At 40.1% G+C, this 13,191-nt stretch overlaps 1 protein-coding gene across 1 annotated transcript in view; it reads left to right on the forward strand.

Annotated features, from left to right (window-relative positions):
* The window catches only part of TEX14 (testis expressed 14, intercellular bridge forming factor), a 141,227-nt gene that overhangs the window by 36,737 nt on the left and 91,299 nt on the right, over positions 1-13,191 (forward strand). Inside the window, exons 6-8 of the mRNA XM_044675064.1 lie at positions 122-252; positions 3,778-3,891; positions 6,900-7,023. Coding sequence (XP_044530999.1) covers positions 122-252; positions 3,778-3,891; positions 6,900-7,023 — 369 coding nt within the window. The remainder of the gene's footprint in view (positions 1-121; positions 253-3,777; positions 3,892-6,899; positions 7,024-13,191) is intronic.

The raw sequence follows: 13,191 nt of genomic DNA on the forward strand, positions 1-13,191 counted from the left end.
AACCTGGCCTCATATTTTTTATTGTATTAGTCCCTAAGCCATATAAATTCCTCTTAGGCAACTTAGTCTTTTTTTCTTTTTCTTTTCCTCTTCATATTATGAGGGTAAATTTTGGTTTCAGTTTTATCTCACAGGAGGGACCCAGCTGGCTTATTTGGGATCTCTCCCAGTGATCGGAGAAAAGGAAGTGATCCAAGCAGATGATGAACCAACCTTCTCTTTCTTCAGTGGTCCCTACATGATCATGACAAAGTAAGTCAAAATGTGCCTAAAGTTCACTCTGGACATTTGCTTCCCAAACTGTAGAAGATTGAATTATCCTTAATGAATTGTCTATGGGTCTTTCTTAAACTTTGGATGTTTCTGCTCAAGCATGAGAAAGTTCATTTTTTATGAAAACATTGTCATCTATCTAGGCAAAGTACTGATTTTCTTATTTTGTAGAATCTCGGATCATTATCTTTTCCTGTCACCTCTCAAATCCAGCATAAGTAGTACTGGTGAAATAGGTCAAGTTATTGTTTCCCCCAAAGATATAATAAGGAAAAAGACTTGTACAAAAAATATTTATAGCCACACTCTTTCTAGTGGCAAAAAATTGGAAAATGAGAGGGTGTCCCTCGATTGGGGAATGGCTGAACAAATTGTGTTATCTAATGGTGATGGAATACTATGTGCTGAAGGGAATAATGAATTGGAGGAATTCCATGTGAACTGGAATGACCTCCAAGAATTAATGCAGAGTGAAAGGAGCAGAAACAGAAGAACCATATACACAGAAATGGATACACTGTGGTACAATCGAATGTAACAAACTTCTCTACTAGCAGCAATGCAATGACCCAGGATAATTCTGAGGGACTTATAAGAAAGAATGCTGCCCACATTTAGAGGAAGAACTGTGGGAGCAGAACCGCAGAAGAAAAACATATGATTGATCATGTGGTTCAATATGGATATGATTAAGGTTTTGATGTTAAAAGATTACTCTATTACAAATATGAATAATGTAGAAATAGGTTTTGAACAATGATACATGTATAACCCAGTGGAACTGCTTGTCAGCTCTGGGAGTGGGGTGGATCATGAATCATGTAACCATGGAAAAATATTCTAGATTAAAAAAAAAAAGATACTGTCTCTAAGAAAGACTTCAGGGGTATTTTCATTTGTAGCTAAAGAACTGACCTGATCAAAAAGCCCATGACTATTTCATTTTTTGCCACCATAATCAGATGTAAAATAGCAGTAGCATCTGGGCCAGCTCTTTTCTCTACTAAATGGCCCTATTTTCACAGGAAACATGAGATAGTAACTTTTATCTCCAACTGATTCTGTGACTTAGGAGAAACATTGATAGTGTCTAGTTAAGAAAACACTTGTGCCTAGTTTTCATCATCCCTTTATAACCTGGTCCTGTACTCCCCATATAGTCTTATGCCCTTAAATTCCCCAATATGTTTTCTCTATATTAATCTGTCTAATCTCCTCACTGCCTTTCTCCCTTTGCCCTCTACTCAGAAAACTTATTCTCAGTTCTGTTCATTGTTCTAGGTTTGAGGGACAGAAGTCTCTTCTCTCCAATCACCAGTATTTAGGAACAAATGCTCTTTGTTTTTTTTGGTACATTTTCCAGCATGCTGGATATGTGAAAAGACAATTCCCCACTAAACTTACATATCTAAGAAGTTCATTTATGAATATAGCAAAACTGACTAGGGCCCATGAAAATTCTTCTGATTATATAAAGATCAGGCAGCCATTTTGATGTCCTGACTCCTGGGCTTTTATGACTGTAGAGGGCTGATTTTTTTGTAGTTACCACTTTTCTGTTTCTTTTTTTCCCTCCACAAATCAAAATGTTTATTGTTAAATTCAATACTGTTCAATACCACCTTAACTAGTTGAACTGAAATTCAAAGATCTACAAATGGTTAATATTGGCCTTACAAGTAACCAACACTTCTGCTCAAAGAAGGCCACAACAGATTTTATTACTTGATTTTATTTTATATCAGGTGATAGATGTAAAACATTCTTTTTTAATAAAGTTCAGATAATTAGCTTCACTCAGAATATACTTTTAATACACATTTTAAAAATTCTTTTGCAATCCAAATATACAAAAGCTTAGAAAAGAAACAGTTTAGAAAACAAAAACCTATGTAAAAAGACTGACAACTAAAACAGTACAGTTGTTCATATGACTCTGATTTTACAGTTTTCTTATCGAATCATCAGTATCAAATCTATTCCTTTAGCTGACTGTGTTGTTCTTGATTTAAAGAATTACTTTTCCTACCAGGTTTTAATTTTAAGTCACCATCCTGATCCCATCCAATATTTTCTAATATCAATTAATACTTTTCCTGTAAAGTCCTAAACACTGCCATGTTCTCATTTTTCTAGTCTGGAACATATGAACACCTTATCTGCTACTTTGCTTGAATGAAGCTGACACCTTAGAAATTTCTCCTGTTTTTGTTTCTTTATGGTTTTTTTTTTCTGAAAGCTTGCTTTTTTCCTCTTTGCCTTTTTTTTTCTTTCCAATTATGCTGTTAGAATCACTCCCAGATTAAACTGAAGAAACAAATTCCTTTGATTTGGGTATTCCTCTGTTTCTGTAGCCACACTGCTTCCCTGTTTCTTGACTTGATTTCAGACTTCCTAGAATTTTAATTAGTGAGAAAATAGCAATCTTTATTGCTTCCATTCCTATATCAGTGCTTTGGCGGTCTTAAAACAGAGTTGATTGAAAAAATGAAAAAGAAAAAAGGATCAGGCAACTCTGTACCAATCTTGAAAATTAATTGTTCATATACCCATAACATAACCCTTAGAGGGGAAAACTTAGATAGCACCTCTCCCAGGTCAGGAATATAAGGCATAAGCAAATAGCCAAAAAATACTAAAAATCCCAATGCCTATTCATGACCTAAGAACATGCTAACTCAATTCTCCCAACCAGTCTCCAAATTTTAAAGCACACTAAATAGGTGTTTCAACAAAAGGTTTTCATTCAATCAAGGCTTTGCTCATTACTTCTCATATTTGGGCTTTCTTACATTCTTGAAGTGAGTTATGGGCATATTAGAAAGACCTGGAGAGCATGCTCATGGCACTCTTGGGGTTGCTCCTTTAACCTGGAATACCTTCACAAAGCTATTGTCAGGTGCCTGACCTGTCCAAGGCATTGACAATAGCCATAGGGGATAAAAAAACAAGAAAACAATGGGAAAAATCTTCTCATAGCTAACTTCCATTTTGCCTTCTCATCTCTTGTTCAGATCCTATCCATTCTCCTCAACTTAGCTCACATATAGCCTCTTTGAGGAAGTCATGCTCAGTGCCCTGAGAGCTCTCTTGGTTCTCCCTTCTCCAGACTCCCCATGCACTTAGAACTTGCTTCAGACCCTTTAGCACTGACTATTTCTGCTACCTTCAAGAATGTTCCCCATTCTATGGCTAGGAACCTTTTCCCCCAGCTTATTGAAGAACCATGTCTCCCCCAGCACACAGGGCAGCATTTATGCTTTCTGATTGATGGCAAAGACCTTGCTATAGGATGAGCTGTACTGTTCTTCCCTTTGTCGGCACTAATACAAAGATTCAATAAAGAAAAATGAGGGGATCTGTGTGACTAGTCAGCATAAGGGCTCACGTACTGCCACTCTGTGTTAAGTGAGGTAACCAATATGTCTGTCAGGAAACAGGATCCAGGGGAAGCAGCCTGCTGGGCAGGAAGCTCACTGAAAATCCTTCTCCCTCCTCGTTTAGTCTCATGTGGAATGGCAGTAGAGTCACCGTGAAGGAACTCAACTTTGCAACTCACCAGAACTGCAGTAAGCTCCGGTTTGCAGACTTATTGATTGCAGAACAGGAGCATAGCAGGTAAGAACAAACATCAGGGTGGGCAGGTCAGATACCCCTGGAGTGTACAGGCCAAAGTAGATGCCAGACAAGCCCCCAAAGGCAGCATTGTTCAGTGGGAGGCATGACCATGGATATAGAGGCGGGAAGAGACCTTAAATGTTGGGTTGTCCAACCCTTTCATTTTACAGAGAGGAAACCAAGAGGAAACCATTCTGTGCATATGATTCACAGTCTGCAAACTAAGGGACTACACCAAGGTCAGCTGCTGCTATGATTATTTACCTCCTGAGCTTCAATTTTCTTATCTGGAAAATGGGGTAGTTGGACTAAGTGACTTCTGAGGTCTCTTCTATCTTTAGATCCATGCTTCTGTTTTTCCCAGAGGGTTTAGGGATACAGAGCTTAACTCTTCCTAGTGAGAGACAGAGTTGGAGTAGATTGGGCACAAACAATTGTATTCCGTTGAAATTAGGCATCATTGAAGCAGAAAATATAATTTTGAAAAAATTGAAGGTGAGTATGAGGATAGGAATACAGAATTTGGGATGGGTCTAAATTGAGTTGAAAAATAAGGGAAGGGCAGTCCTACTTGCTTTGATATAGTGCAGAGGGATAGGAGAGTTTAAGACTTTGAGATCTTTTTTAATCCCAGCTGACAGAACTGCTTCTTTCCCATCTACCACCCAGGTACCAGCAGCTTGGGTAGGAACCATGGCAGCTCATCATTAGGGATGGCTCTGGTCAAGATTATTTGGCAGATTAGAAAAAGGCCTTCCAACATGAGATTGTAGGGTTTTTGAAGAAAATTATTTAACTCCATAGTTTATAGGCATATTATTTTCCTGACTGTTGCTGTATAGAATATGGGAAAGTCAGCCACTGAAAGGGTAACATTGTACAGTGTAAAGTGCCTTGGTTAGGGAGTTGGAGGGCATGGGGCAAGATTCTACTTCTGACTTACTAGCTGTGTCATCTTGGTACTCATTACTTCACCTCTATGAGCCTCATTTTCCTTATCTGTAAAGGACATCCTGGAATAGATGGCCTCTGATAACTCTTCCAACTCTAGTGGTTCAGACTTTTGGGCTTCTAAAGTTTCCATGTCCCTGGTGCTGTACCAATTCCACTCAGGATGCTCCTATGGATTGTAAGGGCCTTGAGATTTAGTCACTGCTGTAAGACCCAGTTTCTCAGCTTTTGCTAGGCCAGGAATTCAACCTTCAGTTTGACCAGGATCAATCAGGTCTTGGGGAACTGACTTTCCCTAACTAAGCTCAGGAGTGGGGATTGGATTCTCTGTGAATGTCAGTTCCCTTATTTATGCACGATGTATGTGTCTGGTCAGCTCAGAGTTATCAAACTCCTTGGGAAGGAGATTCTGTCTATTTAGAAACTCTGAATGAGTCTTAGAAGGAAGCTTGGGTGAGTGTATGAAACCCCAGAAATGAGAATTGGTGCTGGTACAAAGGGGCATTTCTATCTCGATGACTTAGAAAAGAGAGATGAGGTCGTTTGTGGAGAGAGCACCAGGACTCTGGAGTCCTGGTTTTGAATCCAGGTTCTCCCTAGTTATGTGATAGCCCCAGGGGACTTGTCAGGATGGACTTCCTAAGAATTTGTAGTCCAGGGAAAGGACATTGGATTGGGAGTCAGGAAGTCCAATGGCTTCCTAAATGAATGAATTCCTGAATGAATCCCAGCTGGGCCCCTTTCTTTCTATGGGATTGTGGGTGAGTCACCTTCTCTGAACTTCAATCTCTTCACTTGTGAGGTTAAGCAACACCACTTCTTTTACTTCATAGTTACATCAAGTCAACAAGCATTTATTGAGTGCTTACTACTTGCCTGGCATCTTGCTAAGCACTAGGAATACAAACACAAGCAAAAAGAAAGGGTACCTGCCCTCAAGGACTTACAATAGAGAAGACAGCACATTAAAAAAAAAAAGCTGAAAAGTAGGGGGTTTTGTTTCAATTTTTTGGTGGGGAAAGAGATTAAGATACTGGAAGTATAGTAGAGAACTCCAAGAGTATCATAAATGCATCCCGGAAGGAAGTGAAGACAAATTAGTTTGAGTCTTACCCTAAAAATGGAGCTTCTAGGGAGAAACAGCCAATCAGAGGGAGAGGGCAAAGGGGTGGAAGGGACTTGAGTACAAGAAGTGAACTTCAGGGTTAAGAGGTTTTTGAGTTATATGGGAAAGTCTGAGTCAGGAGTATGGCTTGGAGAGGAATGAAGACTATTGTTATTACTATTAATTGTCTAATGGGGTTATTGTGGGAATTCTTTTTATTTTTTTTCATATCCTTACCTTCCACCTTAGGATTAATACTGTGTATTTGGTATCTGGTATGCTTGGACATTCTTTCTTTTTTTTTTTTTAACCCTTACCTTCCCTCTTAGAATTGATTCCAAGGCAAAAGAGTGGTAAGGGCTGGGCAATGGGAGTTAAGTGGCTTGCCCAGGGTCACACAGCTAGAAAGTATCTTAGGTCAAATTTGAACCCAAGACCACCTTTGTCTAGGCCTGGTTCTCAATCCACTGAGCCATCCAGGTGCCCCCTGTGGGAATTCATTGTGATAATATATACATATACGAAAATGATTTGAAACAGTAAAGCTTTTAGTTGTATAAATGGTAGGGATAATCAGAAAAGAAATTTTAGAAGTTTCCTATCCTCTACCCTGAATAGTTTTATATATCCTCTGGGCATGGCTAACAAGAGTGGCATGGATTTTCACCAAATGAAAACATAGCCTGTTTTCTAATCTAATCTGTTGTTGGATCAGAATAGGAAGGAAGTTTGGTCCTGCTCCCTTCATTCTCCTTCAGGGGCAAAAGTAAAATCTCATATCTAAGGTCAATCTAGATCTGCTCTGGTAGGTATCCATAGAGGCAACAGAGCAGGCCTAAAAGGCAGGAGAGGGGCCCAGACTGTATGGTTTGAAGAGTGCTGAGGAAGGGAAGGGGAAAGACCCTTCTGCATGACCTCTCACCTGATCTTTGAAGTCTTTTCTCCTTCACAGTAAATTACGTCATCCCCACTTGCTGCAGCTGATGGCGGTATGTTTGTCTCAGGATCTCGAAAAAACTCGTCTGGTATATGAGAGGATTAACATTGGCTCCCTCTACAGCATCCTTCATGAAAGGGTAAAGGACTTTATTCTCTGGTTTCTTTTTTTTTTCCTTTCTTTTTTTGCAGTTCTAGTTTCTCTTTTTTCCACTCCCTTCCAAAAAGAACCAATGAATTCCAATTTCTGTTACATTTGAATATTACAACTTAGTTCATAATAGGCCTTTGGGTAAGTGTTACAATGGTAATAATAATAATAGCATTTATATAGCCCCTTAAGGTTTACAAAGCACTTTACAAATGTCTCATTTTTTCCTCACAACAACATGTAGGTGACATCCCATTTTACAAAAAAGGAAATTAAGGCAAACAGAAGTTAAGTGACTAAGGCTGCATTTGATCTCAGGCAGTTCTGACTTCAGGTACAGCACTCTAACTGTACCATCTAGTTCCTGCATGCATGAAGAGGAGACAGGACAGATAGACTATATTCCACAAAGTTTAATCTCTGCCTTTCTCCCACTGACACACAGAGCTAAGCTGACAGCCCAAACCAATCTAGACTCCATTGTGGCTAGGTGCAGTCTGGAAGATAGTGAAGTGAAGTCTCCTAATAAAGTGCAGACCACACTTTCCCAGTCTTATCCCTCAGTTTATCAATGCCATTCTTTCTGAAACCTCAGATAAAGGACCCCAGAGATCCAGCTTCACCAGCACTCCAGTATCTCATCCTTCTTCCTGATCCCTTAGACACAGAGCAGCTCACAGAATGCACCTCACCCAGAACAGCAGGCCAGGACCAAGTTGCTGCTGGAACGGGAGTAGGGAGCCACCCTGTTGGGCCTGCTGTTGGGCCTGGGGAGCCCGAAGAAGGAAGCACTCACTCAAAAATGAGATAGGAATATGCCTCCACAATCTCTGCTCACTCTTTTTTTTTAAACTCTCACCTTCTGTCTTAGAACTGATAATGATAGAAGAGTGGAAAGGGCCAGGTAGTTGGAGTTAAGTGACTTGCCCAAGATCACATAGCTAGGAAGTGTCTTTTAAAAAAACTTTTTTTTTATATTTTTAAACCTTTAACTTCTTTGTATTGGCTCCTAGGTGGAAGAGTGGTAAGGGTGGGCAATGGGGGTCAAGTGACTTGCCCAGGGTCACACAGCTGGGAAGTGTCTGAGGCCGGATTTGAACCTAGGACCTCCTGTCTCTAAATTCACTGAGCTACCCAGCTGCCCCCTAGGAAGTGTCTTGAGGCTTTATTTGACCTCAGGACCTCCCATCTCAAGGCCTGGCTCTCTTATCTACTGAGCCACCTAGCTACCACCTCTGCTCACTTTTATAATTTTTCCAAAGACCAGCCCTGACAGCAAAAGACCAGCACTGTTCCATCAACTGACCAAAGGGAGTCTTTTGATGGACAGGCTTAGAGCAAAGTTGCCACCCTCATTTCAATAAAACTTTTTTTTTGACAGTGATTAAGGCCGTCCCCTGAGCAGATTTAAAGGTTGTCTTTGCTGTCCTCCCCTTTCCTAGGCTTTCACCCCTCAGCCTTCTTTCAGCCCCTTTTCTACCCCTGCTTGCCCAGGGGTCTAATATACTGTGCCCTGGTCCAGGGGATCCCTCTGTCTTTCTGGATTCCTGTTTTATTTTCTACTCCCCAAAAATGCCTGTCTTTGCTCTACCCCAATTCCCTTTGCCTGGAATTCCAACCTCTTCCTTCCTTGTTTCTCCAGCTTTCGAAATAATTCTTACCCCCTCAAGGTCCATCACCAGTGCCACCAAATCTGGGATTCCTGGAATCTGATGCTGCCAGCTGCAAGCACTTCCTGTTTTTAAACTCATCCAGAACTTTGGCCTTTTCTTATGATTCTCCATCTTATCATCTGTTAACTATAAAAAAAACCACAACTATTAAATATTCAGAAAAACCAGTTTTTAATTAAGGAAAAGGGTACAAGTGCTGAGTTAGACCTCCAAGCAGAGGCAACTGTCTAGATTGGACAATTCCAAGGAGCTGCTAATGTTGGGAAGCTGAAATACCTTTCTAGGAGAACTTGGGACTGAGGACTAGAGGGATAGTTGATTGGCTTTACAATGGTAACAAAGGAAAATTCCCAGTTCCAGATAGGAATAACATTGAGGGATAAAAGACCATCCCAGTCAGGTGGGGCCAAGCCCAAGCCAAGTGACTCATTAGAGCTGTGGGCAAAAGGAGTGTGTGATACAGTGGGAGAGGCTTCTGGAGACAAGAAGAGTCACTTCTGGCTGGGGGCCCTGCCTCAAGTTATTAACCCAAGACAAAATGCCCAAAAATTCACAGAAAAATCTCTTATAGGAAATTCCTGATGCAACCAGGTCTCCCAGAAGGGATTATAGCATTTTCACAATAGTTCGAGACCTGTCCCAATGGCTTTACAATGAACACATTCAAGCTAAATAAGTCTTCAAGAAATTGGAGAATAGCTTCAAGTGAATACATTCAAGCAAATCAATATTTTAAAGAAATGATCAGGAAGTTGGAGACATACAAAGATGGGAGTAGTGGGACTAGATTGCCATTGGGCTTGACCTCCTGGAAGATACAATACAAATATAAAGATACAATAGAAGAGTCTTCTAAAGACAAAAGGGTACTCCAGATTAGTACTTAAGATTTTGTACTTCAGAATCTAAGACCATCAGTCTGGGACTCTGGCCTAGGGCAATTCCCAGACAGACCCACTTACATTTAGATATTAATAGTTATTAGTAACTTGAGAATAGCATATTGATTTCTCACTCCACACAGGAATCATCTGGGATTGGGGTGTATGAAATGGAAATTTATGGGGACCTCAAAAATTTCAAGGTACTCTTTAACTACTCTTCAAAAATATTACCAGGGAAACTATCACTTAAAATGTGATACTTTATTGAGAGAAATGGGGGATACCACTTTAAGTCACTGACATAAGACAACTGCCCAAAAATTAACAGAGAAATCCCTTATTTATAGGAGAATCCTGATACAATCAAGCCTCCTAGAAGGGATTAAAACATTTTTACTGTGGTTGGAGATAGAGGTTTTAATCCAGAAATAAAGAGCAGGAATATTATACAAAGAAAGGAGGAATTCAAGACTCCATTGCCTGGGGGAGGCTGGGTGTTTTACAGTGGGTACACAAGAATCATTCCAGCCATAAGGACTTGATCTCCTGAAAAAAACTCCCAAGACAAAAGGGTCTAGTAGAGGTCAAGTTCTGGAATTCCCCGAAGTCTGTCCTATAAGGAGAAGGGTAGGGGGTGGAGTAATCTTGTCTTGAAGGGAGCTTGATTTGGGGGGGGAGGGAGAGATCAGTTTTACTAACTTAGATATTAATAATTATTACCTTGAGAATAACACACTAATTTCTCACTCCATATAGGGGGAAGTGGGAGGTATTGAAAGATTTAGGATAAAATGATTTTACTTTCCTACTGTTTTGGCTAATATTAGCAAGACTAGATAACATAATGCCTCATACCATTTAGAATGTATACATATGATATGTGTCTTCAATCATGCCATAGGGAATATGACAATAAATACTACATGAAAGCACTGATAAAATCTATATCAGACTGTTTACTATCTGGGGAGTGGGGGAAAGGGAGTGAAGCAGGAGGGTGAAATCTGAATCCTAAAATGTCAGAAAAAAATGTTCAGAAATTGTTTTTATCTATAACTGAAAAAAAATTCATTCATTAAATTTAAAAAGAGAGGATGTACACAAACATGCCAGGAAACCCCTAAGAATTTTTATTCTGAGAATGATAATTCAGGCACTTTGATAGACTGGTAGGGACAAGTCCTTGGGGTAGATGGTACATAGGCAGCCCCTTAACTCTATTGACAAATTGTATTGACTATATAGGGAGGCATATTAAGAATAGTTTGTGATCCTCTAGTGAATTCTGAACAGCTATTATATTACCACTCAGTTTACATTTGTGTCCTGCTTAGTGTTTTTCTCATTATCCTAAAACTTTTAAATTTTGATTGTACTTGTCAAACATGATAATGAAAGTGAGCAGCTGGCCTCATTCTGGTGAGATCTCATTAGATTCCAGGGTGTGATGCTCCATTCCCTGGACTCAGAGCCTTGATTTTATCAGCCCACCCAGAGCTCTGAGAGATTGAATCACAGAAGTCAAACTTCCAAGAGGGAAGTTGCTAAATGAGAATACCAGTTTGTTAATTTACAAGAGAGCAGAAATCTTCTCTAGCCTCACCAGTGCCTGCAGATCCCTGTAGAAAACCTAGAAACAATAATAGATAGCTGACTAAAGAGCAGGTCATAGTCAAGTGATGTAAGGGATGTCCTTCAAGGGATAATAGTATCAACATGAAAAAATTGAGGGCTACCACAATAGCAATTAAGAGCTTTAATAAGGGTGGAGGAACTGCAGTTTTGAGTCAGGTACAAACGGGAAAGTGTCAGGGAGATCCCCTGTAAGGGGGAAGAATAAGACTGGGTTTAGGAGTGACTGACATTTGGTGAGATCAGAGGCTCTAGGTGTGATTAAGTGGAATCTGGGTGGAGTGATGGGATCAAAGTTATTAAAATCTAATCAAATCAAAGGCTCTGGGAATGGTAAGTTTCCTGAGAGATTACAAGACCTGCTCCAACCATTAGGTCTGATGCTGCATTTAACAATGGAATAGTTTGAGGTCTCTTTTCCACCTGTGTGGAATGGAATTTTGGTGGGTTTTGTACCCTTAGAATTCACTCTGATGAGCAGACAGGATACTTGATAAGATGCTGGCAGAGAAAAAAGCACCTTGATTCAGAGAAAACAGGACTTGGGGGGGTAAGGGGAGGAGGGAAAGGGAAGGAAAAGGGATTCTGTCCACATAAGCTACTTGTTGCAGGCAAAAACGTTCTCTTCTACATACAATCACACACTTTTATAATAATCCTCACTCAAGATTCTCCTCTTTCCTTCTGTCTTAATTCCTCAGAAGGGGAGCTGTGACATTTCAAGTCTTGAGCATGTGATTTTCAACATTATATACTCCTAAATAACCCCATGATCAAAAAACCTGTGACTATCCTGGGATTTTTAGCTTGGGGACAATAAAGATACAATTGAAACTCTGTTCCTTCTTATCTGGTAGTTGACTTTCTTCCCAGGATACAAATAAGCTTCTCAAGGTTTTTGAAAATGGGTCAGGAAAAAAAAATTTTATGGGGTTTGGGGAGCGGGGAGTTAGTTTTAATCTAAGGAATTATACTCAGAGGGTCTTGAAAATTGGGGTTATAAGCCAAATAATACTCTGAGAATTACACAATGAATCTCATCCTACACACACCCTAGAGAGAATTCTAGGATTCTTGATCTTGCTTGTCTACTTTCTTTCCTGGGCTGTAATCATTGATGTTCTACAGAGTCCCTGCAGGTTGGGCAGAGCTATGATCTCCCCGATAGAGCATTCTACCACTAGTAAGAAAAAGTCTATCATAACAGCATTTGTGCCTCTCGGTTGTGTTCAACTCTCTGTGACTCTGCGGGCCATGCCTTTCATGACTTTTTCTTGATAAAGATCCTGGAGCAGTTTGCCATTTTCTTCTCCAGTGAATAAGGCAAACACAGCTAAGGGATTGGCCCTGGGTCACATAGCTAGAAAGTGTCTAAGGCCAATTTTGAACTCGGGGCTTCCTGACTCCAGGCCCAGCACTATATATCCACTGAGCCATCTAGTTCCCCTTATAATAGGGAGCATATAACATAATTATATGAGAATTACCTGCTAATGAATATAGTTTGGTGAATTGGAGTTTGTTTTACTTGAGAGTTATTTCATTTAGGACAAAAAGGAGAACTCTAGGTAACCTACAATGAATTAAGCTTCTCTAGGGACCCTGTTATTTATTTAGGGGTATACCTGGAGGCAATTTCATAGATTTCATTTATTTATAAACCCTTGCCTTCTTTTTCTTAGAATTTTCTTAGAACCATACTAAATATCATTTCCAAGGCAAAAGAGAGTTAAGGACTAGGAAATGGGAGTTAAGGTCACACTGGATCCCACAGCCAAGAAGTATCTGAGGCCAGATTTGAGCCCAGGACCTCTCATCTCGAGGCCTATACTCTGTCTACTGTGCTACCCTAGCTGTCCCCAAGTTTCATAGATTTTAAAGCCAAAAGGAACCTTAATAGGCCATCTAATTCACACACACACACACACACACACACACACACACACACACACACACACACACACACAC

Source organism: Gracilinanus agilis, chromosome 4 (genome assembly GCF_016433145.1).
Source record: "Gracilinanus agilis isolate LMUSP501 chromosome 4, AgileGrace, whole genome shotgun sequence".
Lineage (NCBI taxonomy): Eukaryota > Metazoa > Chordata > Mammalia > Didelphimorphia > Didelphidae > Gracilinanus > Gracilinanus agilis.